The sequence below is a fragment of the Aplidium turbinatum genome, chromosome 3, assembly GCF_918807975.1.
Source record: "Aplidium turbinatum chromosome 3, kaAplTurb1.1, whole genome shotgun sequence".
Taxonomy (NCBI): domain Eukaryota; kingdom Metazoa; phylum Chordata; class Ascidiacea; order Aplousobranchia; family Polyclinidae; genus Aplidium; species Aplidium turbinatum.
Genome location: NC_137474.1, coordinates 42,271,402 through 42,297,586, shown reverse-complemented (window position 1 = coordinate 42,297,586; position 26,185 = coordinate 42,271,402). Strand labels below are relative to the sequence as shown.

The 26,185-nt window shown below is 38.6% G+C and overlaps 1 protein-coding gene across 4 annotated transcripts in view; it reads left to right on the top strand.

Annotated features, from left to right (window-relative positions):
* LOC145767352 (intersectin-1-like) overlaps positions 1-20,876 on the top strand; it is a 46,077-nt gene extending 25,201 nt beyond the window's left edge. For 3 of the 4 annotated variants that reach the window (XM_082579160.1, XM_082579158.1, XM_082579162.1), the window contains 18 exons: positions 1,725-1,845; positions 2,403-2,543; positions 3,129-3,276; positions 3,745-3,783; positions 5,063-5,229; positions 6,058-6,213; positions 6,696-6,806; positions 7,178-7,376; positions 11,792-11,877; positions 12,350-12,477; positions 13,055-13,235; positions 13,670-13,768; positions 14,409-14,576; positions 15,127-15,339; positions 15,662-15,866; positions 16,517-16,662; positions 17,306-17,414; positions 18,318-20,876. In XM_082579160.1, the coding sequence (XP_082435286.1) occupies positions 1,725-1,845; positions 2,403-2,543; positions 3,129-3,276; positions 3,745-3,783; positions 5,063-5,229; positions 6,058-6,213; positions 6,696-6,806; positions 7,178-7,376; positions 11,792-11,877; positions 12,350-12,477; positions 13,055-13,235; positions 13,670-13,768; positions 14,409-14,576; positions 15,127-15,339; positions 15,662-15,866; positions 16,517-16,662; positions 17,306-17,414; positions 18,318-18,472 (2,572 nt within the window). In that variant the 3' untranslated portion in view covers positions 18,473-20,876. The remainder of the gene's footprint in view (positions 1-1,724; positions 1,846-2,402; positions 2,544-3,128; positions 3,277-3,744; positions 3,784-5,062; positions 5,230-6,057; positions 6,214-6,695; positions 6,807-7,177; positions 7,377-11,791; positions 11,878-12,349; positions 12,478-13,054; positions 13,236-13,669; positions 13,769-14,408; positions 14,577-15,126; positions 15,340-15,661; positions 15,867-16,516; positions 16,663-17,305; positions 17,415-18,317) is intronic. The other variant, XM_082579161.1, reaches the window with a different exon arrangement.
* The last annotated feature ends 5,309 nt before the right edge of the window (positions 20,877-26,185 follow it).

Sequence of the window (26,185 nt, the reverse complement as noted above, 5' to 3'; positions counted from 1 at the left end):
TCTATCAGCTATACCACAAAATACCAACAATAAAGGAAAACGTTTATCAAAAAATTACGGCATTGTTTTCACCTGGGGTTTTCCCTGGTCAAAACAGCGTTTGGGAACAACATTTTACGTTTATGCAACGTGGAGGTACGTTGAATTGTTTTAAGATGCGACGTTGAGGTTCCTTTAGACGAGTGTTCCTTTATTGCGCGTGTGTGTTGCAATAACATCGGGACATGGCATGAACCAATCCTTTATGACATCACGTGTTGTCGACGGAACGCTATCTACAAAAGTGGTTCTCAGGCTTCCTGTTATCCTGCAGCAGCTTTAAATTTTACCTACTAGGCGTCTACTTTCAGGGGGTGAGGTTTTAGTATTTACCTGTCGTATCACTCAATAATATTAATATTGCTCTAAGTTTGCCTCATACAGAGTTAGCTTGTGAACCAAAACCACCATGGAACTTTCTTTTTCTTTGCGCTCGAGGTTATGCATTGCAGGTTTATATTGGTGTTTATGTCATGCTATGCTCAAAGACTGTGAATTGCTTTCCACATGCACTTTCACCTTAATAAGTGGAAATTTGTTTCGCTTCGGGTTCACATCTTCATTGCTTATTGAAATTGCTTTTATTTTCAAAATGAAGTTGGCGCATCAAGTGGAAATAACAACTGCACTAACAACTCTATGAAATCACCACCTACTGTACAGGCAAAAGCAAACTTTAGCATTTCATTTCTGTCGAAGCTGTTGGTTGAAGCTACAGTTTACGCGAGTCAGTTGGTAAACAACTTCTTGCATTCTCTGCGCCACTAAAGCTCGTTGTTTTTTATTAATGAAGTTCCTTGCTTTCTGTATACCACCTGTCAATCATCGCTAGGGCCTCACAAGCAGAGACGCGCGGATAATTTTTTATTTTTACATCTCATCCCAGACAACGACTCAGTCTGTCTGCAGATGTTGAATCAATGTAAAATGATTTTCTACCTGGGATACGTTGCGATTTTTTCTGGGGCGTTGTTTTTTTTTTCTAGGTTTCAATGTTGCTTTATGGTTAACTTAATTCATTTCGTCTACTACCGCGATGCCCCAGTTTTATGATATTTTGCGAAATATATCTCATCCATCTTGCAACTGCTGAAATGTTCTGATTTTAAATGATTTCCACAGTAGGCCATTCGTGATTGATTTTACCAGATACTAAGGAAGCCACCTTTACGATGACGGAATCTTCATCAATAAGTTATACAAGTTTTCGAACCTGGCTGATTTTATTTACTTGCTATGTTTAATCGTTGGGTTGCATTTTAAATGAAGGATCCTTTTGTAATTTTTCATCCTCAATAACATCGAGAGACTGGAACTAAGGTTAAGAGACATCAGCAACTATTTCATCATAAAATATATTTGTCAGATTTCGATAGTCATGCATCAGTGATTATACACAAGCACAGCGTTGTCCCGTGAAAATGGCGCGTATTGCTATAGTTTAAATTCCAGCTCGCAAAATACTTCACGTTTTGTGACACGCCACATCTGTGGCTTGTGTAAGAGTCAACTGCCATTTTCGACTAAGTTTGTAATATGTAAGGAGAAATAAAGGCAGTTTGTCGTACGCTCATTGACCGTGACTTTCTCTGTGTGTGCGTCTATTGGATGAAGTCTCCTCATTGGTGCATCATACCTACCCTGTCTATGTGACCGTAACCACAATTTTGCTTGTCATGTTCCAGATCCAGCACGCCATTGAACCGGCAACAACAAGAAGCCCAATCATCTTCAGCTCTCGTCTCCAGCCAGCAATCTGCATTCTCTGCCGCACCTCAAACTCCGTCACCAAGCAACTTGACCAAGGTGATGAGATGGTTCGCTTGGATGTTAGAAACATATAGTTGACTAGAAGAATAATCTTCACCATCGCATACCAACTAGTTCTCAGTTTCGACTTATGGATAGAATTCCGGTGTCTTTCATCAACAAACACGATAATCTTCCACTTCCTTATTCTGTAGTTTAAATCCTTTGTTAATGCCGCACAGTTAAATTTGTCATTGCACAGAATATTCCAACTAATGATATACAATGAATAAAAGTTTGTGTCAATTATGGGTATCATACTTGAAAGGAACCACTGTTTATTTTAAGTTGAAACAAGGTTTTTTTGACACAATCAATATCTATCCTGCAGCAAGCTGTGTGATCGGAAAGAATTCTCCTCTGTCTGGTTCTTTACTAATTTGATAATTTCGTCTAATGTTCGGCTTGTTGTTTCAAGTTTCTTTGTATAAGTCTTGGCCGTCCTCTTCTGTGTTGATTGTTGTAACCTGGTTTCTGCCTCCAGCTTTCAAGGAGAAGTCGATGCTGTCCTTTTGTCAGTTTTTTTCCTGGTTTAAATCGCTATTTTGTTTCAGCCACCGGAGGTAGGGCAGCGGTACAGAGCAGTCTATCCATGGGTCGCCAAAAAAGAGAACCACTTGTCTTTCGACAAAGACGACATTGTCGCCGTCTCGGAGAAGCAGGAGATGTGGTGGTTTGGCTACTGCAAGGGAAAGGTAAGGCATGCAGTACCAGTTCATTGCCATTTTGTTGACTGCGTGGTATGTGTACGATCGACATCCGAAAGGGTATCGGTTCGACACCTAGGGAAAGCATCTATTTTGTGACATGCCTAAAGGTGGACACGAAGATTTAGCTTTTTTGTCTTTCCATCAATTTTGTCTAAATCTTAACTGCCGGGGGTAAGCTTGGATACGGCGCTTTGTAAACCCGCATGATCATATAAACCTACTGTGGTAAAACAGTCGCATTTATATTGTCATAAAGAGTGATCGCATTTCTAAAGCGATTTAAAAGGTCTATCGAGATTGACACTTTCCTACAAGTTAGTGTATCGTAGCTTAATACTTTAAGGACTCTACTTCGAAATGATTTATTTGAAGAGTACATCATATTTCATTCTTTTTATGCCATCCAGTCAGCAAATCAGTACTTTTTTTACATTGATTCCACGGCTGCAAATCTGAAATCGATATAAATACCCACTGATTTGCTGACCGGATAGTGGAGAGTAATAATTCCATGGACCATAGAAGAAGTTAAAAAGTTGAACCAACTAACACTCTTCTGTTACGTCACAGTCTGGATGGTTCCCGAAGTCTTACGTCAAAGACACCACCTCCACAACGCCTGTCAACACCAGCGTAGTGCCCTCGTCGCCCAAATCCTCACCAGTGCTCAAGCGCAAAGCTCCAGCGCCTCCTAGTGGCGGTTCAAATGCTGCAAGAAGTGAGTGAATGTTTATTTATTGAGTCAGTTACCTCAAAACTTTCTAAAAAGATTATTTTGCTCGTTTTGGTTGCAGAACGAAAACGTTTAAAAAAACACTTGGAAATTTAAAAATAAGAAATACTTTGCAATTACTGTGTAATATAATTTAAATCTTCTTCATATGCCCTTTTGCAATCCACGCTTAGAACTGACCTGCTTTTTACCGTCATTGAGATAATGGCTGTGATACAGATGGATGTTAGGACAAGCATCAATCGTCATTCGTTGTTCATGCAGACGAAGCGTAAATTTCAATTCCCTTGCTTGTTGCTGTCCCAGCTAGCAATGTCTATGTCAATTTGCGTTGGTTTAATGTTGTACGTAATCAATGTAAAAGATAGATTTTTGTAGCTGGGATTAGCACTTTGCTCGGCGGTAGCTTGATCTCCTTTTTGAAATGTTGAGAAACTTATTTCTAATCTTCAGGTGGTCAGTCATCTGGTCACTATTCCCACAAGAGTCGTGGTATGTCTGGACTTCTGTAGATGTTTGCACTTTGGTTATGTTAATGTGAAGGCACATTTGCACTAATGTATTTGTTACTAATATCGATCTTGTGGTGTCGAATAACTAGTGTAGCTTTCCTGCAGTTTCACACTGTTTTGCCTAGTTTTTATTTTTACTAACAATTGCACAAGATCTATTTTTAAAAAGTGTCTTTTTTGACTTTGCGTCCTTTCTGCTGGAGCAGTGTTTGGTTGGAATTTTCGAATAGGACTTAAGTTTGCTTGCTGTAAATGTCTTACATTCTGATGTAAGCAGCCAAGTGAAGTTGTTGCTGCTAATTTCAATCGTTTAGTAAACCATTAACTTGCAACTATATTGCTGGATTCACCTACATAGTACATGCTTTGGTCCTTGCATTTATGGGTGGACCTGAAATATGGTCTCCTCTTACAAGCTGCTTTATACTTGAGTTGGTCTTAAACTTAATATAGCGAGTCACATAACTGTAATTTAGCATCCATTATCTCAGTAGGGCTATAGAAACTGAAGAAAACCTACAAAAATGCCAACCGAATCTTGGTTCAATACCCTACGTGCACGGTTAAGTGGTTCATATTCACATAGGTTCAAACTGTGCCCTTTATGAATGTTGGTGGGGGTTAAAACCTCAAAGAAATTCTGATTTGTCTGAAAGAGAAAACATAAAATGACTAAAAATATTGAAAATTACAGGTACATACACTTATCGGACATTTCTTTAGGTGTCACTATATGCGAGTTCTGTTTTTTGATCGTATTCTTCAGTGATCAAAGATATTGTGAAAACAAAATTGTGTAAAATGCCATTTTCCCATTCTATCCGCACATGGCGTATCATCCGGCGTACCAAACGAACGGTTGTCACTGAAATGTGACGCACGGTTTTAGGCTTGGAGATTGTCACTACTAGTCCACTAACATCAGTGAACTTACCTTGGTCATGCGATGTAATGTTTCGATTGTTTTAATCTGGTGATCCTTCTGTTTTCTTTGTTTTAGCTGAAGCTTTGTTTCACATTTTGCTATGTGCAATAAGCCCAGCAAGCAAATCAATCTTCTGTTACTTTAAACGTCTGCAGACGTTTAATCAATGCGAAAAAGATTGATACTGAGACGTGGCATTAGTTTCATGAGTTTGAAACTTGCTGCATCTACCCAGACAGACGGAAAACCCGTTATTTTTCATTGATTCAACGTCTTCAATGTAAAAATAACGGGTTTTCTATCTGGGTAATCTCAACTTCTTCCCCATCTGCAGGCTTTATAGCATCGTACGCCTTCGCCGCGACAGAGTCGGGCGATCTGTCCTTCAACGCTGGTGACGTCATAATGGTCACCAACACGGACGGCGAATGGTGGACCGGGACACTGAACGGGCAGACTGGCATCTTCCCAGCCAACTACGTCACGCCTCACGAAGTAGAGGTACGATAACTGATGAACGTGTCAATCTCAAGAAGCAATTTAGTTCTTTTGTTACATTGTTTCAATGTCTCTAAACGTTGTTACCTTGTGGAGAAGTACTTCATTGTTAGTTTTGGTCCTTGCTGAGTTGGCGCGGTAGCTCCATGCTTCGCATATGATCAGTTGTCGCGATTGATTTTATGTAAACTTTGAATTACTCCGAATAATGAAACGAGGACTCGAATTTGCGTATTTATAATCTGTAGGTCGCTGAAACAGATGGAATGTTTTGATCGGTAAGCACTTTAAACAAAGGATGATTTTCCATATGAACCAGTTGACTGCGACATGGTGTCCTTCTACCACTCAGCCAGAGAATGGATTCTTGTTTTGAAATTTGTATGATCTATGGTAATTAAAAAAGAATAATGAAATGAGTGGAAATCGAACCCACACCATCAAAATGACCACCTCCATAAGACTTAACTCTCAAATCGCCATACTGCCGATGGCGAAACGTTCGCTTAATTTACTTTATATAAGTATCACGTTCATGTAACGCTTCATCTGCTGCAGCTACCTACAGATTACAAATACGCCTCCGGTTCCACCCCCAGCTAAAACACTCGACTGTACCTTGGTGACATGTTGCTTGTTTATTAAAACATAACTCTGGTTACGATAAAAAATTTAGCTACAGATGTTTTAAAAAAAACTTTTTGGCTCGCGTTTCTTGTACAACTACAAGCAACTTTCCTAGTGCGACCATTTGCATAAGGTCGCCTTACCTCAAATAATTGGATTTCTATAAAAAAAAGTTTCTGCTTTTTTTTTCATAAATTCTTCCAGCAAGCCAAAGCGACCACCACACTTGGCAAGCCTGAAGTGGCATCTGTGATAGCCGCCTACCAGGCCACCGGCTCCGAACAGTTGTCCCTGCAAGTTGGCCAGGTCGTGTCTGTCAGGAAGAAGAACGAAAGCGGATGGTGGGAAGGAGAGCTCCAGGTTGGTTGAATTGGAAGTCCATTGATCGAAATTGTGATCGGATTGGACTCAGAAGAGATTTTACGTCAAGAATGAAATAGACTGTTTAAGTTACTTTGATCAATTAGTAGTTTTCTTAACGCTGTGCTGATCACTGCGCTCTCAGTTTGTGAGTATTACTGTTATTAATAATGTTACGCTAATGTTCGCTGTTGATGATAATTAACTAAAGCTTCTCTTGTACTCTTACACCTGTATCACTTACAGTACGTTGTGCAGGCCGAGTTTATCATCGGGAAGCAGTTGACTCGATGACTTTATTTGTCTTTCGCTACGTTCTGTCTCCTGCGGCACTGACTTGAGCAATGAGAACCTTAAAACTACAAGCGAATTTTGTTGTTTTTCTTGCTACGAAAACCTTGCGACAGCTTCATGTTGCAAAGTAGCGTCAGAAAACACGAAATCGAAATTTTCAGAGTTTTAAAATTGTGAATTTCTCACAGGCTCGCGGTAAGAAGAAACAAATCGGGTGGTTCCCCGCTAATTACGTCAAGCTGATGTCTTCAGGAGGTGGGGCGTCGGGGAAAACCACACCTGCCCCCGAAAAGGCGAAGGTTAGATATTTGACAAAGTAACAATTTTACGACACAATGTTAGCGCAATTTGGAATAATAAGCCAACTATAAAAAAAATGTCCATGTCACTTACCCAGACAGCAAAATTCGCCATTTTTACATTGATTCAACGTCTGTATTACGCCACTAAGATGTTAGTGAGTAGTTTTGAAATTTAACAGTCGCTTAATAAAAAGACCCATTGCACTAGCTGAACGGTGAGTAGCTGAGCGGCATTGTATAACTATCAAGCTTATAATGCACGGTTGAGTTTAGGGCTCACTTGACACATTTTGAAATTTAAACTGTACAATTCCTCGATTTAATTATTGAACTCGCTATTGAACTGATCCAGAGTTTGTATTTTACAGCCTGCACCCAAAGCAGCGGTTTGCCGAGTCATGGCCATGTACGATTACTCAGCACAAAACGCTGATGAATTGACTTTTCAACGTGGTGCCGTCATAATCGTTGATGATAAGTCGGATCCTGATTGGTGGAAAGGTACCGTAGGCTCCACCTCCGGTCTTTTCCCGTCCAATTACGTGCAAGAAGTACCGACGAACAAATGTGAGTACAAATTTTTTTGATCAAGTCCATGTCTGCATATTTCAGCAAACACCAGCGGTTTCCAAACGATTATGCTTCACTGCCATGGAAAATAGATATGTGCAAGCTCACGTAATGCTCGTTTAAAGCTTTTTGTGGTTTTGCCGTCTTTCCCCTTTTTATCGGTGTGCGGCGTCCCAAACAGCAAAATCCGTCATTTTGAACGTCTGCAGACGTTGAATGCAATTGACAAAATGACGGATTTTGCTGTTTGGGATATTGCTTATTGCAGATAGCAGCCTACTTTCGCCCCCAACACGTGAATAAGAGAACTAGAATGTGCTTTGGTGGTCTTGCTCAAGCCACTACCAATGTTTGGACCCATCTCTTGACCATATTTTGGTGTAAGCTTTTTGAATGCTTCGTTTGATCAAAGTTAATCAATTGTTTGATAGAACCGTGAAATTCCTGCTACAAAAAGCTGCAATTATTACATCCTTTCAACGTCGCTGGAAAATGGCAACTCGCTAGCTGAGATAGGATCATGAGACCAACAGTCCCAGACAGCAAAATTCGTCTGCAGACGTTGAATCAATGTAAAAATGACTGATTTTGTTGTCTGGAGCGATCTCTTTTTGTCATCGTTGTTGCCGCATTTTGAAGCGAAGACTTTGAAAAACTACTGACCCCAATTGCTGAGATTGAATCTTCACCTTTTTACAGTATTTTTAGCAATAAAATTTTTCTTTAAATGACATGCAAATCTTTTAATACTTTTTTTAAAACAGGAAACTCGTTTTTGCTTATCACTGAAACGAAAACGGATTTACTGACGTCACTCTGATGAAGTCACAAGGCGCTTTTTGTGACGTATTGATTACGTCAGAACAAACAAAGAAATTGATTTCTAAAAAACAATGCTTGATTTGTGATTACATAACTTGCATTGTGCCACCCACTTCTGCCATAACTGCATGTGCATTTTCATGATGATCGTATATTTTCGTGCATTTTTTCAACTAACATTTTCACCAAAATTAACGTTGATTGTGGTTAATTTGTGGTGAAAGTGCTTCACTTGTACATAGCTAACTGTGTATTACGTTCGGTTTGCAAATCCATCGCCTTTTCGTTGTTTAAACGTTGACAAGATGCAAAGTATTACGTCTTGCAAGCTGGCCAGTTGCTTTGAAAGGGGTGTGCAATTTGTTTTCATGATGGGCGCAAGTTCCAGATATTTTGAGCCTGTAAATCCAAAAGTCTCACAATTATATTGGGATGTCATAAGAGGCTTACAAATTCAACCTAGACCCCTCAAAATTATCCCTGAACTAGTTTTGGCCTTTCAAATGTACATTGCTCACTCCTAACGAACAAAATCATTGCCTATTGTCCATGAGACTTAGCGAATCGTAATCGTGTTATGTTCCTTTTTCGTTCAATGTAAATCTATCATGGGAATCACATAGTAACTTCAAAAGGGGAATCTCCCTTTCTTGGGTTCACCTTTAATCGGGATCATGTTAAAACCGACAAGGCACGAGGAAATGAAAGTATTGACTCTACGAGGAATTTCTTTTAAAAAAACTTAGATTTTCGATCAGTTTAACTGACTTTTGGTTCGTTTGCTTTAGACATAAACAACTTCAACCTAATCTTCTAATATCGTGAACAGTTACAAACTCTATTCACTTGAGCGTGTTTACAGACGTCTTTTCTCAATAGCCTACTACTAGCAAATCCAATCACCTGCTAAATCCAGTTCGTTCCAGTAAATTATCGTCATCTTTTGTACCTTGAACAACTGGCGGATGTCATTCACAGCGCAGAGTTGCTGAGCTCATGCAAGATGGGGGTGCACTACTTTAGATGCATATACGTCACAACACAACGTCACAACAATGTTATAAAGGAGCGATCTTCCTGGCGTCAGCGCCACCTGACTTCTCACTATTTTTGGTACACTCGACTGCCGAAAATCACAACAATACGTCATCGACATATCGGCCAATAGACAGCTTTTATTTTTCACTCTTGCATACTCTTGCATCAGTTTTGAAATTTATAACGTTAAAGCGATAAGTAATCAACGTGTAGTGTCTTGCTAAACATACTGCTACCTATTTCACTGTAAGTCGTGAACAATCTCGGGATTACCGCAATGTTTTTCAATTATCCGGTCTCATTTTATTTTTATATGTTGGTTTTGTTGTAAAATCTCAATTGAATGAGACAGTTTTCATGAACTAGTTTTGCGAACAGGCGGTGACTTTTGTAACCTGTTCAAACCAATACAAGTTTGTCACAATAAGTGTTTGACAATCGTTGGTATATTGAAACCTCTTTTCCTCCCAACACTAGAAAGATTTTCTCTTCAATTTGTAGAACTGGTTGATTCCGGTTGTATGTGGATCGTTTGTCGATGCGTTCCTAGATTTCACGCTGGTTCCAGCAACGTAAAATCTGGCAACGGCCATTGTAACTTGCCAGCTTGTAAAATCACCGTTTTCACAAAGATTCCGCCTCCAGTGCAATAGAGCGATGTGAAAATAGTGACTTTACCGGTTCGCCTGTACCTAGACATGTGTGCTAGCAGAAGTGGGTGGAATTTCTATAAATGAAATATGACATCTTTTTTTCAATTATGACGTGGCTATCTAAATTGTAACGTCAGCCGGTTTGTTTTCTGTCGCGGTGATAAACTTTCTTATCTAGTGCGCAACAAAGCTATGGCTTCTGCGGTTAGGAGCACTTATTTCTGTTAGCACACATTAAAATGGCTTGTATTGGTGATGGCGATGACCATTGACCATTTATTAATCGTGGAATTGTTTTACCTGTTAAGGAAGTGCAAAAACTGTTTGTTTGTATTTTTGTAATATCTTTAAATTTTTCACATTTAAAGCACATACTCAGCAGGAAAACTAGTTCACTAAGATAAGTGCGTATTCAACCATTTTGTCATGCGGGGCCTACCTTTCACAATTCCACAGGCTTGTAGCCATGCTTGAAGTTACCTGATTGAATATGAAATAGTTATGTCATTAAGATTATTCGTATGCCCGCCAGTTTAGCCATTGTGTTACTTAATTGCTTACCGCCTACGTGCCCACATATAGTTTACTCACTCGTCATAGCGTGTTGCTGAGAGCTCTCATTGTAACCTATGGTAGATTGGTGGGCTACACAAATTTATGAAACAGAAAAAAGTTGTATTTTTGTTAATAATAACTCCAATTACTTGTACTTTCAATTTAGCTTCGAGTCATCAGGACCGTCGCTTACATAGTTTGTTTGTTTATTATAAACTGACGCAGCTGACGTCGCTCATTTTGTTACTGCGAGCCCAAACCCAGCCGGCATATCAGTCCTTTCTTAGATTGATTCAGCGTCCGCAGACATTGAATCAAAGTAAAAAAGGACTGATTTGCAGACTGGAAAGGTGTGTTTACTGACGTTAGTTTATTGTTTTACAACGTTCAGTTATGGTTAAAACATCCTGTGTTTCCACCACTTGCTTGGTGATCCGACATGTCCCGTCTGTCTATGTGTATGAAAAGGATCCATGGCTGAGTTTTGAATAGCTTCAAGCCATTTCTTATCAAGAATGCAAGATGCTTGCGGGTTTTGTTACCGGTATTGTAAGTTTCCAAATTGCAGCACCCGATCTGGTTGCAGCCGTCAACCTACCTGGACCGGCCAACCAAACTTGTCGTTTTTACATCGTTTTAACCATGTTTAGATGTTGAAACGATGTCAAAACAGAAACTTGAGTTGGACGCTAACTTGGTAAAGATTGAACGAGATCCATGATTTCCAGTTTCTGTACGATATATCTAACATCTTACTGATACTATGTTATAACGTTGTTTTAAATGATAAGCAACGTTATTATGCGTTACTTCAACGCTAGTTTTTGACCACAACAACTCTAATGTACATAGGCTGGTTCCGCGGTCTTGATGTCATCAGCTGCGTCATCAACACGTTATAAACACATACTTTTGATTGTGATGTTGTAACCACGTCATCTATTTGCAATACAACTTCATGTCTTTGCTATGATTCTCGCGCTTCAAGATATTGGAAAGTAAACAGAAAAATGAAAGAGGGCTCCCGCGACCTTGCAAGTTTCAAACTACAGTTCACCCCAGATAAGCAAAGTTACTGTTGTTTCATCGTATCAACGTTTCTAGATGTTGAAACAATGGAAAATGGCAACTCAGCGTATGAAGAGACTTGAGATAACTTAATCGCCAAGCTGCGACGGCGTTGTGTGATCTTAGACATATTGCTAATAATTGTGACCCTAAGAAGTGATGATTATGGAGTAGACTTTATTGTGACCTCGCAAAATGGCGTTGCTTGGGCCAGTCAGTCTTCGGCAAGACCGCGCGACAACGTTATTATTGCATTTATTTACGCTTCTCTTGCAGCCGAGCGCTCTTCCTCTTTCCCAAAGGAAAATGAATACCAACAACGGGTGATGGAGCTTATCTCTTCCGAGGAAGTCTATTTGAAGGTGAGTGAGCTACTGTCCTCTTAACCAATGCAGGTTGTAGAGATGATCAATGACTCTTTGCCTACTTTCTGAACGTAAAATTACCCCGAGTGGATATTTTTACACATTTTTGACTTGTAGTCTCTTGAAGGGGTATAACTGCCCCCCTCTTAGTTAACTAAGTTAACAGTAAATGTTCACGATGATTAATTGTGAACCCCTACTACAGTTGCAAAAGTTCATCCATATCACGTATTGAAAATTCTAATTCTTTTTATTAATAACGATACAACGTAATGACTGCCCGATATTTAGTCCAAGAAAATGTGATAAATGGCAGAGCTCTTTGGGCTTGCGAGAAAGATTCAAATGAACCTGACATTGCTCGGTTTACACGTCGGTGCTCCTAGAAGATTATTCTTACTGGGTCCATACAAAGTTGAAGTCAAAACTTCCCGTATTACAAACTGGTTAATTTTTGGTTTCATTGCAGGACCTACAATTAGCAGATGAATCATTTCAGCAGCCAGTCCGACAAAGTAACACACTGACTGAGCAGGAATGTAACACTCTGTTTGTGAATCTCAATGAGCTTGTAATGATAAGCGCAAAGCTGGTCAAGTAAGTTCAGCCATGGTCATCTGAAGATGCGGCCTGATCTGCCACATTTTGTATACTTTTGCCAACGGTTTAATAAAATTTTTGTAAAAGTCGTGTTTTACCGTCTGTCCCTGCTCGGCGAAATTGGATTTTTAGAATATTTTAACCAAACTGTTTGCTGCTTGCTAACAACCTGAAAATCACTGAAATTTTTGTTAAAACCATCAAAGATCAAAACTTTGCACTGCCTGGAAAGGTAGGCCAACAACCCGTGGTGTCCACTTACTGGAAGCAATAAGAAGTGAGAATTTTGAGTACAGTGTCGGTTTCTGTGGAATGATTAAAGACGACGAGTTCCCACGTTCTACTTAATTACCAGTAATCATCTTGGCGAAGGGTTCGGTTTGTAGATAGGAAGTTTACTGCAATTTTGCTAACATCGTTTCGCCAAGATGTCCAGAGCCTATGCACTAGCATATTTGTATGGCTCTAAACATGATACCAATGACGTGGAAGTAGTTAGTCTTTTTCTTTGAAAGCAATTTTTAAATATAAACGGGGTCAAAGAGCGTTGCATTATTTTTCAACTCTCTCACAGAGCTTTCCGAGTGCGCTGCAAGATGAGACGAGACGTTAGCCCCCTGATGGTTGGAGATATCCTGTGTGAACAAATCCCCCACCTTCACCCCTATATAAGGTTCTGTAGTTGCCAACTGAATGCATCTTCGTTGCTTCAAGAGAAACTCGACAACAACACAGAGTTCAAGGCTTTGGTGAAGGTTTGTACATTACTTGACTATATTATGGCCCTAACCAACTTGTTTTCAGTCAATCGATATAATTTATTTAATAAAGGACACCAGTTTGAGATTGAAAAGTTATTTGCGATTTCTGTTCTAGACATGAAAACACGAATAGCACGGTCTACCAGCCAGTACGCCATGTTTTTTTTTTGTCTATACTAAACTGATATTTCATATTTAAACGACAAGTTTTTCTTTCGCTACACTAAGTGAATTTGTGAGGAGCTAGATTTGTCTTCTTTTTTTATTAACTGTTAACGCTGATATTCCAAAGCTTATAATGTCAAAGGATGGTCACCAGTAGAACACCCCGTTTTTGTTTTACTGATATATTAGTCCGAGCTTGTTTGTTAAGTCCTTCCTGCTAAGTTAGTTGCTGAGCTTTGTTTGCGATTGTTTCCGACTTTCAGAAATGCGAAAGCGGAGATGCTTGGAAGGGCTTGCCAGTCAGTAGCTACCTTGTGAAGCCAATGCAACGAGTCACCAAATACCCTTTGCTCATAAAGAAAGTAGGTGATATGCTGTGTCATAGTAACAAAAATGTGTTGCTTTTAATTAGAATTATTATAGTTTTTTCTTGAAATTTTAACATGCTGGTGTGTCGTATGCTGTGATTAGTATTTATCTTTAAATTCAGTCTTGCCCGCATTATTGCCTCTAGTCTTGCCTCTATTATCATTCAGTCATTGTAAAAACAATAAATAAAATTTAAAAAAATAAAAAATAATAATAAAAATAATAATAAAATAATAATAATAATAATAATAATAAATAATAAAAAATAAAATTTTAATATTATTCAGTCATTTATCATTCAGTCTTGCCCGCATTATCAAACAAAAGAAACCCTTTTTTCATCTACTCAGACGTCAAAATGGTGTAAAAATGACGATCTTTACTAAACTGTTTGCATAGATAGAAATTTGATAAAGAGTTCACTTTGTTGTACTACAGACATATAAAACTTTTTTTCTTGTTTTTTATTTATGTTAAAACCGCGTATTTTTTTCGCGTGAACAAAAGTGACTAAAATATAAAATATGTCAAACCCACTGATGTTACCAGATTGGCAAGAAAACGGGAAGGTCTTCGCTCAGCAGTGGGCTACCACAGGCTGAGAATGACGTTATTATATGCTTGTTTGTATAGATCATTGAAAACACCACCAAAGACCATCCTGACCACAGCAACCTTACCAACGCGTTGGGGAAAGCTGAAGAGTTGTGCTCGCAAGTCAATGAAGGAGTTCGGTTGAAAGAGAACTCGGATAGATTGGAGTGGCTACAAACCCACGTGCAGTTGGATGGCCTCAATGATGTAAGTGGTTGGGTTGTCGCCTTGTCGGTGACTATGGTCACATTCTGCTTCACTCAAGCCATGGCACAAAAAGTAGCTTGTGGTTTATCTGCAGTGCAATTTGCGATTTTTTTGTTTTGTTTTAAACCCTTTTTTGTTATCTTCTCATTTAAAGCAACATTTGAAGACTAGAAATTAGAGCTAAATTGAAGTTTGGATGCAATTTGTAAAGCTCTTGGTTCTATTCTTCTGCATGATACTTTGTTATGGATGTTGAATTATATTATTAGAGCATACAAATTCTATCCGCTTTGGATTTATCCACCTTACTATAAAGACCATTTAAAAATGGTGGAGTTAGTTTTCAATAGATGTGAACTTTGTGCCTTCTGAAAGCAAGCCCGTGGGGATACTATACATCAAAATTTGTCATTTTTGCACTGGTTCAACGTCTGCATACGTTGAATCAATGTCAAATTGACGGTATTTTCTGTCTGGTATATGTATTACAAAAAGCGCGGTTTTCTACAAGTAGGTTGGGAAACTACCGCTTATCAACTTTATTTTACAGAAACTAGTGTTTAATTCAAAGACGAACTGCTTGGATCAACGGAAGTTCTTGCATTGTGGAACGTTGTATAAACACAAATCAAATAAAGAACTTGTTGGCTTTCTCTTCAACGACTTTCTTTTGCTAACCACGCCGATAAAACCGCTCTCAATGCCCGCCAACGACAAGCTATTCACATCGAAGTCGAACCCACAGTTCCGTTTGTACAAACATGTAAGTTTTGACGTTTGCTTGGTGTGTAGCCGACAACCGTGCTTGTTAGACGTTGCTTGGGTTTTGAAGACGTTATGCTTACATAATAAATGCTGTAAACATATTAGTTTTACCACCCAAACAATAACTTCCCTTCAATTGCATACCGGTACCCTCTTTGTTCACAATGAATTGTGCAAATCTTTAACCACCGGGCGTAAGCCTGGATTCAACCAAAAAATCCTTGGACAACGAAATTATCGTTCAAGGATCCGTGAACCGTTGGTATCTGTTTTCAAGCAATTCCATCCAAAAAAAACGAAAAAAATATCTTTATCTTCAGCCAATCTTCCTGAACGAAGTTCTCACTCGGCTTCCCACCGATGCATCTGGAGAGGAACCGATCTTTCATCTCTCCCACATCGAGCAGGTGTACACCCTCCGCGCTGAGACTGTAAACGAGCGTACCGCGTGGATGAATAAGATCAGAGAGGCCGCGGATTTATACATTGACACTGAGAAAAAGAAGCGAGAGAAAGCATACCAAGGTGAGCGACCCAGGCAGCAAATCGGTCGTTTTTTACGTTGATTCAATGTCTGCAGACGATGAATCAATGAAAAAAAAAACGACTGATTTGCTATCTGGAAACATTTGCATTATCCGCGTTACAGTAAACAAAAAGATTGGTGCATCTAAATTGAAAATGGAAAATACAGAGGCAAAGATGCAGAAACTACTGTAAACTTACATTCAGCAAATGTCTGGAAAACTCTATTTCCACCATCGGTGTCGGCTACTAAAAAATTAAATTTATTATTTGATTATTATCTTTATTGCCGTTGTTATTCATGTTTACCATTAAGGTTGAACACTTTCTGTTCCTGCATTTTGGCGCTATGTACTTTTTGGTAGGGTTAACCAAGCATTCTAACTACTTTGCTTCTGACATTTGTGAACCTACGTCAGTTGCAGCGGTGAAGTCAAATGTGTATTTTAATGCCCCACTCTCTTTTACATGAGGAAGGCAAACCAACGATTGACTTTGCATTCCAACAATCAAGTTTGACATATTGCAAGATTTTGAAACGGGATCTCATACATATTGCTATCGCTACTGCATTATAGAACTAGTTCATTGAACCTTGGTTCGAATCCAGTCATAAGCGGCAAGTGTTATTTTCTTTTTTGTCCATTCAGCTCGCACCCAGCGCAGTGCAGGCATCGGCCGCCTAGTAGTGACTATAGTTGAAGGGTGCAACCTCGTCAAGACGTCGAATGGCCGACACGACCCCTACTGTGAGGTCACTATGGGAGAACAAAGCCACACCACAAAGACTGTGCAGGTAAAGTGAAAATTGCATCGCTTCAGTTTCATATTTTTATCGTGCAGCTGGTAACGTTGACAAGGGGGTACTTTTAAACCCTGACCAGGATAACTTTAGCTGCCCCCTAACCTTTCCAAAGGGTCCGCAAGTTAAAAAAAAAAACGCCTCAAATATTTTTGCTATCGTGCATTTTTAGCAGTGTCTTGTTTTTGGGGGCCGAAATGTCATTGGTATTATGCTCAAGTTAGTCTCTCAACGCGTCTGCCTACAGCAGAACCATCACACCACTATATGTACAAGACCGCAATCTATCGATATTTGAATCTCCAGCACATAGACCCTGCTTTAGACTGTTTAAACGTTTAGTGTTAATCACAATTATATTGCTTGGTCTGTTTTCCGAGCCATGTAGCTCATAGGCTGCTCAACAATTTGAAGACAAAACTTAATGCCTGACTTTGATGTGTTCTTTTCAGAACGGCCATTGCTGTTCGACTTCGTTCAACAGTCATCTTTAAAACTAAAATTGAATTCCATATGTGTGTCTAGAATTTTTTATTCCGGAAAGCGTCATGACTAAGGTTGTTGCTTGTGTCAAAGTATGATAAGTTTATTAGCTTATGTGTCAAACTAACGAGCAGTATCATTTCTTTACCTTCAGGATACTCTCAACCCAAAGTGGGGGAGCCAGATGCAATTTTTCGTCAAAGACATCAGTCTCGATGTCGTCTGCGTCTCAGTGTTTCAAAGGTTCATGTTCTCCCCTGATGGTGAGTTGCTGACATTGAACAAACAACAATGCTTATAGTTAAGCAAAGCAACCTCTCTAGTATCTACCAAAGCAGGGACGTAGCCACCTGGGAGAGTTGGGGATCAATCACCCTCTAAAATTGTACCTTCCCTCCCCCCAAAAAAATGGGTTTTTATTACTATGACAACGTTTTAATGGAACTCTATTACATGTTGAATGACGTTTCATAAATGTTTGCTGCATTCAGTAGATATACTTTTAAACAAACTCTTTATTTCAAACATTAAAATATTTGCCCCCCCCCCCCCCAACAGTTGTCTTTGTCCCCCCTAATATTTTCTTCCTAACTACGTCACTGTGCCAAAGTGGTTCTTCACTTGTAAACAAAACAATACTGAGGAAAAAATGAAAAAATACAACTGAAAATGCTTTCAAACAGAATGATTTTTATTATTCGATTAATGGTAAATGAATCATGACCCGGTTTGTAGCACTGATGATAGAAACAATTAGCGAGCTGATTATTATTACCCAGACAGTGAATCAACCATTTTTTACATTGATTCAACGTCTGCAGACGGTAGTTGCTATCATCATCCAGGTTTTAGAGTAGATAACCTGTTCTTGTTCAACCGCCCTCAGCAAGACCCGAACCTAAGCCTCCTCTGGGTTCGTTTCTTTGACCTCTGAGCTTACTTTAAATCATCGAAAAACTTCTTAATACCTAAAATATATTTCAAGCTACCCTTGATTGACAACAATGTTCATCAGAACAAACATTGTTTCATCGGGTCTCGTCAGAACAAACATTGTTCCATCGGGTCTCATCAAAACAAACATTGTTCCATAGAGTCTCGTCAGAACAAACATTGTTCCATTGATGAAATCAAAGAGCTGAATGCCTGCTTCATTGCTTTTTCAGATTTTCTCGGCAGGACTGAAGTGAAGCTGGCTGACATCCATCGTGACGTCAAAACGACCAAGGGACCGGTCACGAAGAGGCTTCTACTTCATGAGGTGGATGCTGGGGAGGTGGTGGTCAAGTTGGATCTGTTGCTCTTTGAGCAGGTCGCTTGATGTGACCGTCACCTGTTGATGTACTCGCGCGAAGGCCGTCATAGTGACCTCACAGTAACTTCATCAGGAATCGAATCATGATCGTGAGAATAGGGGAGGTCAAGTGATCTTTAACCTCTTAATGATCTCTTCATGATAATTTACATTAAAATCATGAATGTAGTTTTGAAAACTTGAATATTACGGTTGTTCATGTTCGTCTGACTAACGTCGAATATCGTGCTGATTTAAAGAACAGCTTTCTTTTTCTGTTCATAGATTTATTTCAAAATCGTGTCATTCTTCAATTGCTTATTTTCGACAAATCATAATGTCTTTCTGTTTAATTTAACGTGTGTCGGACTTATGTCTTGCCAATGTGTGTAAGAGGTTTGGGCGCTTCAAAGCTGGGAAATTCACCATTTGTTTGTACCGTTTCAAAACTTTATCAAACGAAAGCTTTGCTATATCTTCATCTTTTAACAAAATTATTAGTGTTGTGATTACTTTCATACAGTACTGTACTACATTTCCAGACAGCAAAATCCGTCATTTTTACATTGATTCAACGTCTGCAGACGTTGAATCAATGTAAAAATGACGGATTTTCCTATCTGGGTTATATTTACACAATCGCAGCATCGAGTTGACTTTTATTCGTTGTAGCGATTTCAACGCCGCTTCTGTGACATCATCGTGATTTCGATTGTCTTCGTGTTTTCATTCGTTCATTGTCTATAACTATGAAAGTCGATATACTACAGCAGGGTTAGTGCATTGTCTTTGTGATCGCTGATTGGCTTCGCTTCTAAATTGTGTTTCCCTCAAGCTAATGCCCATATTTGAGATTTCAAATTTTTTTATTTTTTTGCATTGGTAAAACACCGCCAGCAGTTGAATCAAAGTCTAACTTGGAACTTTGCAGCTTAGTGTTATTTTTAAACAAATAATTTTTAATGATTGAGAGTCTTGTCCAATCAACGAATTGTTGGTTGATGTATTTATTTCAGTCGATAGTTAAAGTAACCTGTGTCCTATAACATTTTCCAACTCCATATGCTGGTCAGTACCTTAGTATAACACCACTACATTGTTTTCTTCAACCCCTCTTTATGACGTCAAGTGTGACGCTATTCGCCACCCAATACAGCGCTTCTGGCAACACTCCTCCAGCCTAAGACGTTGTCTGATGTTTGAAGAGCCCCCAGGAGTTTTCCAGCAAATTGGTGTTACGTGACTAAAAGTACAAGTACAGACCCTCACCATAACTGCAGTCTTTTATACGATGTTGTTTACCACTTGCCACAATTATTATTAGAATAGAATCAGCAGAATGTGCCCCATGCAGTGTAGGCCAGGGGTGGGCAACTACTGGACCGTGACACAGCACCGGTCCGCAAGGGATTTGTCGCCGGCTCCCACACAAACAACAGACTCTCGCATTCATGAACACTTTAAACGAAATTAAATTGAATTTATATGGAATTAAGTTTGTTACTCCATATTTTGCTTGTTCACCTGCCACAGTTTGATCACATGTTTCCTACAAGAGCGGCCATCTTCGGCCAACCCGCATTGCTAAACGTTTACTCATCCCTACCAGTCATGAGCTTGGCTTTCCGACGAGGTTGGCGGCATTTTGCCTTGCTGAAAGCACTTGGTCAATTAATTGTAAAGAAATTATTTCACTTCGTTAATTTCAAAGTTTTGATCACTCTTATGCCAGTGAATGGTCTTCAATTCCGAATCCACTGACGTTGGAATTCTCGTGTTACGTTTTCATGCTAACTGATTGTCCTGAATAGTTATTTTAAAATTTTATCTTAACGTGTTTAGATAAATAATAGGTCGTTTTTTGCCGCTGCTCTGTTGAAAGTGAATCTCTCTTCACAACCAGTTTTTGAATTCCGTGCGCTGCTTTTCGTAACTGTAGGCCTACAACAGTTGGCTCCATTATATTCTTGATTGAACAATTATGTTGTCCTAGGTCTCAAAATGGCTAAATGCTCATTACTCAGGACATTGCCCCAACTACTATAGCCTAAGTTGTTTGATGGTCAAATTGCTGCTACTACAAAGACCTTTCGCAGAAAAACAACTGGTACTTCAACACTTACCGCTCCCTGAACGAGTTTACAAAACTAACGTACTTGTGGTGTTATTACGTACCAAAAACAGTGGATTAGTGAAAAGTGAAGTAATGGTTTTGATTGTTAATAGTAATCAGCGTAACTAGTGTTGGCTGGCTTTTTGTCATAACTAGCCTATTGAATTGATTGTAAACATTTTTCTCTTAATTTTTATGTGAATACGTACGAGACAAATTAGCTGTAGTCTATGACGTCATCACTTTGGTTTCGTTCATCATAATTACGTATTATTCATGATGTCACATTCTAAATAAAATGAAACCATCTGCAATCATGTCTTCAATATTTTTCTAGTTTTATGAACGATGGTAGTGACTGTGAAAATAAATTCCGCTAGGTGCCGCTGAGGAGTGCTGTTCTGGAAATGCGTTGCGCACACCGTGAGAATCGAACCAGCGCCGCTTGCTCTTTCCATTCTTTTGTCACCAAAATAATTATCCTACTTTGTAAACGCCGACATTGTTTTTTGCTGTTACTTCTGAGAGATGTTTATTTTATTACGTAAGGCATAGTAAGTTTTGTATGTAACGTTTTAAGTTGAAAACTGCACGCTGATGATCTGCTGGTTACGCCATAAAAAGCTTTCCCAGGATACTATACAGTATTCTACAATACGTTTGCGACGGTTTAATTGGTAGGCACTTAAACATAAAAAGTTTTGTAAGACAAATGAATCATTAGACCAATCAGAAGTTACAGGAATTGCGTTTCATCAATCAGAAGTTGCCGGGAAAACAGAACAATTGCGAACATTTCTAATACAAAGTAAATTAAGTCAACATTTCGTCGTTCACAGCTCGCCGGAGAGGACCAAGGCTGTGGTATTAAATTCTGCAGTACTTAGTTATTCAAAAGCGCTGAAAATGGAAGCAGTGCATGCACAAAACAGCACAGGAGAACAATAGACGAGTGCTCCTTGCCAAGCGTGATCATAAACAAGATAGATGAAATCAGCATTTTCAAACTTATATGATTCGCCTTGCAATAAATTATTTTAAAGATGCTTATTTAAATAGAAAGATACGTGGTTGTATTTATCTAATAATAATCAGATTCCACAAAACAAATATCACATTATTCTACTAATCACATAAGACTAAATCGTAAACTCACATTTCTTGGTTGGTTTTGAATCTTTATTCTCGGACTGACAAAGTCTTTGATAGGTTATTCCATGTAGTTTAGTTTTGCCAGTAGGCCTAAAGGCTTTGAACTACTGACGCAGGGCCGGTTACCGAGATTGGCAGAGTAAAGTTTCCGATTGTTGAAGTGTTGTTGCCGGAGAATTACTCCATCCATTAAGTGCTGCTGAATGGAGAGCAGTCCTTAAGTGCGCACACACCGAGAGTCGAACCAGCGCTGATCTTTAGTCGAGCGCGTAATCACTGAGCTAACGGGTCGGACAAACTTCTTCGCAATACTGGAGCCTACATTAATTGCAAACAGATTAACGCGTGCACTAGTAGGCTGTGTGATCTTGTAGAGTTAAAGGAACAGGTCTAACTTAAACGTTGCGAAACAGGAAGAAAAGAATAAAAGCAACAAAACGAGAGCGTTTGATGTGCTTGAGACCGAAACAGAATAATAAGTTAATTACTTGACACGGTTACAACAACTTTGAAACTTAGAGAAATACCGGTAGTAGTAAATAAAATTTATGAGTATACAAATAGTAGCCTAATATACGTACAATTCCTTTGCTGTTCGTCGTTGATGCGTAATCAAGAGTGGTGATTGTCGTGAGATGAACACTCTTGATTGGTTTAACTCATTAAAATGTCGGATATCTGATTGACCAACCGCTAGAAAGCCTCCAATGCAAAGTTTAAGCCTTGCAGTCGGTATGTCGAATGTTGACAGAATATTGTTCATATATTAATTTTCTTGATAAAAACGAGATGTGGGGACCCAAAGTTCTAAAGCTTTTTTGCTATAAATCCACTCTGCGTAAACTGGAGGTTTTTTCGTTACAATTTCTGTGACTTTCATGGCAGCTTGACGGAGACAAGCGCAATTAAATTTCTTGACCACTTTTTTATTTCCTATTTTGATGAGACTCAATATAGTCACTGCCGAGCTAGCATGGCCTAAAGAAGCCCATTCCCCGTGCAATCCGGCCCACAGCCCATCCGCTCCTCTGCCCAAGCATTCCAACTGAACAGACTGCGCCATTCCCCACTCTCTGTAAATATGGACCAGAATCTTTCCACAGCCCCAGCCATTGAAGTTCATATTTCTCCTTAAAGACGCCACCCATTCGGCCACTTCTCCTGGGAAAAACTTTCCTTGATCTGCGATGCAAATTCCAAATATTTGATTTTGTAATTTGCTGAGATATTGAACAATGTTTTGAACACGTACATAACCATCAAATGTACCCATTGTTTGCGAAAACGTTTTAATGTTAACAAAGATTTTGGATTGTTCTGCTAAGTTATTATAACACCAGCTAAACAAGTTGGAAAAATATGCGCAGACATTTTCTGTTGCTTGGTTTGCGGTCCAGTCTATTCTTTCGTCAATCAGATCAATGTTAAAAATAACGTTGGAAATTCCAAAGCTTTTGCACTTTAACAAACCAATGGGAACTGAAGAAGTTATAATATTTCCATTGTGAATGGTTTCAGCTGCTTCAATAATAGCAAAAAGATGACTTCTATCTTCACGGTTGGTGATAAGCCAGTTGCAAAATTTGTCGCATTCGTTATTCAAGCTGCTCAAAGAAGCGACGATGATGTCAGTAAAGCCACAACGTTTCACTTCTTTGTAGATATTTATCTTTTCTGATAAACGAATAGGTAAATGTCGACCCATAGGCAATTCATTGACTGAATTGTCGAGCACAAAAAGATCATGATCATTCAAAGCTGTATGCTTGGAGATCTCTTGTGATGCAATGCGAGTCAATTTCTTGTGATTAGATACGTTATGTTTGCACTCCATAGTTGGTAATTTATAACAAAGGTAAATTAAAGTAAAAGCTCTGCCAAAGAATATACAAAAAGTAAATTATCAAGTTAAATTATATCAAGTAAAACTAACAAGAAATTTTCATGATACATCACAAGGTTTTTCAACCAACTTGGGCTATTTTTACATTGTTTCAACGTTGCTTGACGCTATTTTAGCCTCCGATCGACGTTCTTTTAACCCCGCTATTTCAGTTGGAATCCGATCTGGAAATTTTCATTGGAATTCGATAATTTTCACAAATGCTGGAATTGTTTGAAAGTTGTAAGCTTGTATTGCTACTCGACATATTTTACTCAAAAACAAGGAACACTTCGATTTCGACACATAAAGATTGACAAAACCGAATCAGTAACCCAGTAGAACTAGACTACTGGAGCTTTATACAAAAGGGTAGCAAAAGTTGGGTAATTTTTAAAGTGGTTTGGTTCAACATATAAGATTAGACCGTTTATTGAAAATGAATTACTGTATTGTCGGAACAACTGACTCGATGACTACAGGCCTACATGCCTCTTCACTGCTTCCTGTTGCGTTGCGTCTGTTATTCCAGTGTACTTAAGCAAAGTCTATGTTGTTGCACTGTACGTAAATAAAGCATGATTAACTTATTATTTTTGGCGGTCGTTTTAAATTTCCGTTGTATTTACGTTATGCTATTTCAAACAACGAGATTGCTTAAGCTGTGGACGAAAACCAAAATAAAATAGCTTGATACTGAAGAAATCTACGTTAGACTAAAGTTGTACGTCTTGTTTTCATTATAGGCTACGTTCAACAGTCTACGTATACTTTTTATGTAGCTTTAACTGGACGAAAAATTAACTAGTAAGACCTACCATTCTCATTTAAAAAGGTTTCTATACAATTTGTCAATTCTAACTCCAGACTACACAACGTGGCTAATAGTTTGACTGCCTGGAGTCTTCAAACCTCTTTTTGACTTTTAGAAAATGCTTGCAACGTAGTAGTGCAGGGCTACTCAACTGGCGGACCACGGTCCGAATCCGGACCTTCTGGGTGTTGATGGTGGACCTTGAGTTTTTGGAAGAATAACCTCATTGCCAAACGTATCAGGGCTTCTTTAAACAGATTTCTACTGGGAGAAAGCAATTTTTACTGTGATTATCCTAGTTGCTGGGAAGCTTCGACTCCCAGACTCCCCAACACTTTCTTAGAAATCCAGTTGGAGTTACATTTTACCAAAAAAGTGGTTTTTTACAGATATAATTTAACTTTCGTGGTTGCGTGGGAAATAACTTATTTACCGGACCGCTAAAAATATTCAACTTGTTAAACTGGAATTTTGTTAACATTTGCTGAGTAACCCTGTTGTAGTGCCTAGACTACTCTGTAGTGTAGAGCCAAAACAAGCTTGGTATTTGCAAATGTAGATCGCGGTTGCAAATAAATGATAATAACTGACTTCATACCCGCAAGTAGGTATGAAAAAACAAATGCAACCGAGCCCACAGGTTTGCAAAGCTTTAAATTGTAAATGATGTCAATAAATTAATAATTCCATAAAAACAGCAATCGTAATAGCAAATACATAACCCACATTGTTTACGACTATTTACTTTCCTGAAAAGTATCCATCACAAACATGTAAAACTAAGGAACATTGTGGTTCCCATTCAATTTTATGTGTTTTTATTAGCGCTGCCACAGTGGTACAATAAACTGGCCTAACATTTCCACGAATTTATTACCTATTAAAAACTTTCAGTTTTGCATGAAAGGGTAACCTAATTCTCGGAATGGAATAGTTTTTTAGTCTTTGAAATGAACTTCAAAAATAACTTCACATAGAGTCATAGACTGTTACGTCAAGTAAACAGTTGTATTAGAAATAAGAAGTACTTGTGTGATTTTTCAATTCTTCTAAATCTCTTGATGAGTAGATTAAAGTTCAAGTATTTTCATTGTTTTTACTTCATTGTTATTCGTTTATTCACCAAAAAAGAAGATAAAGCAACTCATTCCAGTGTAGAGTGACCCCACAACTCAATGTGTTGGACCTGTACGTTTGGTAAGTTAAGATATATTAATCTTATACTCTTTGATAGAGAGGCAAACTAATGTTCATGGCCTGTGTTAACCTATAAAGGTCGCCATGAAACAATCATGTGGTTTACAAGTCGGTTGCTACCCTGTGAGGATGAAACTTTAAAAAATGCCAAAATAATTGAAGGCAGCTCACTCGATGACTGCAACTGCTTTTTGTATTGTAGTGGCATTGCAGCGATACGTTCAGGGAAGTAAGATACAATCGGGATTGCACGTCTCTTTTGTATTGCATAAGCGCTTTGCAGTACTAATATGTTTCTTGCGTATTCTTAAAAAGTAAATTTTGCTTACCTTGACAAAACAAAAAGTTTGCATTTTTTTTCTGCAATTTTTGTTGTAATGTTCAGAAATGAATACAAACTGAACTGAGCCTAATATTTTTCGACGTGTTTTGTTGTTGTAAAATGGAAAAAATTTACCAAGTATAGGCTAATGAATTTTTTTTTTGTTACAATTTTGTGAGAGAAAATTGTTTAGTTAGACGTTAACACTCTTTTTATTTTATAACTTAGCCTACAGAACGTTATAGATGAGTTTGAAGAAG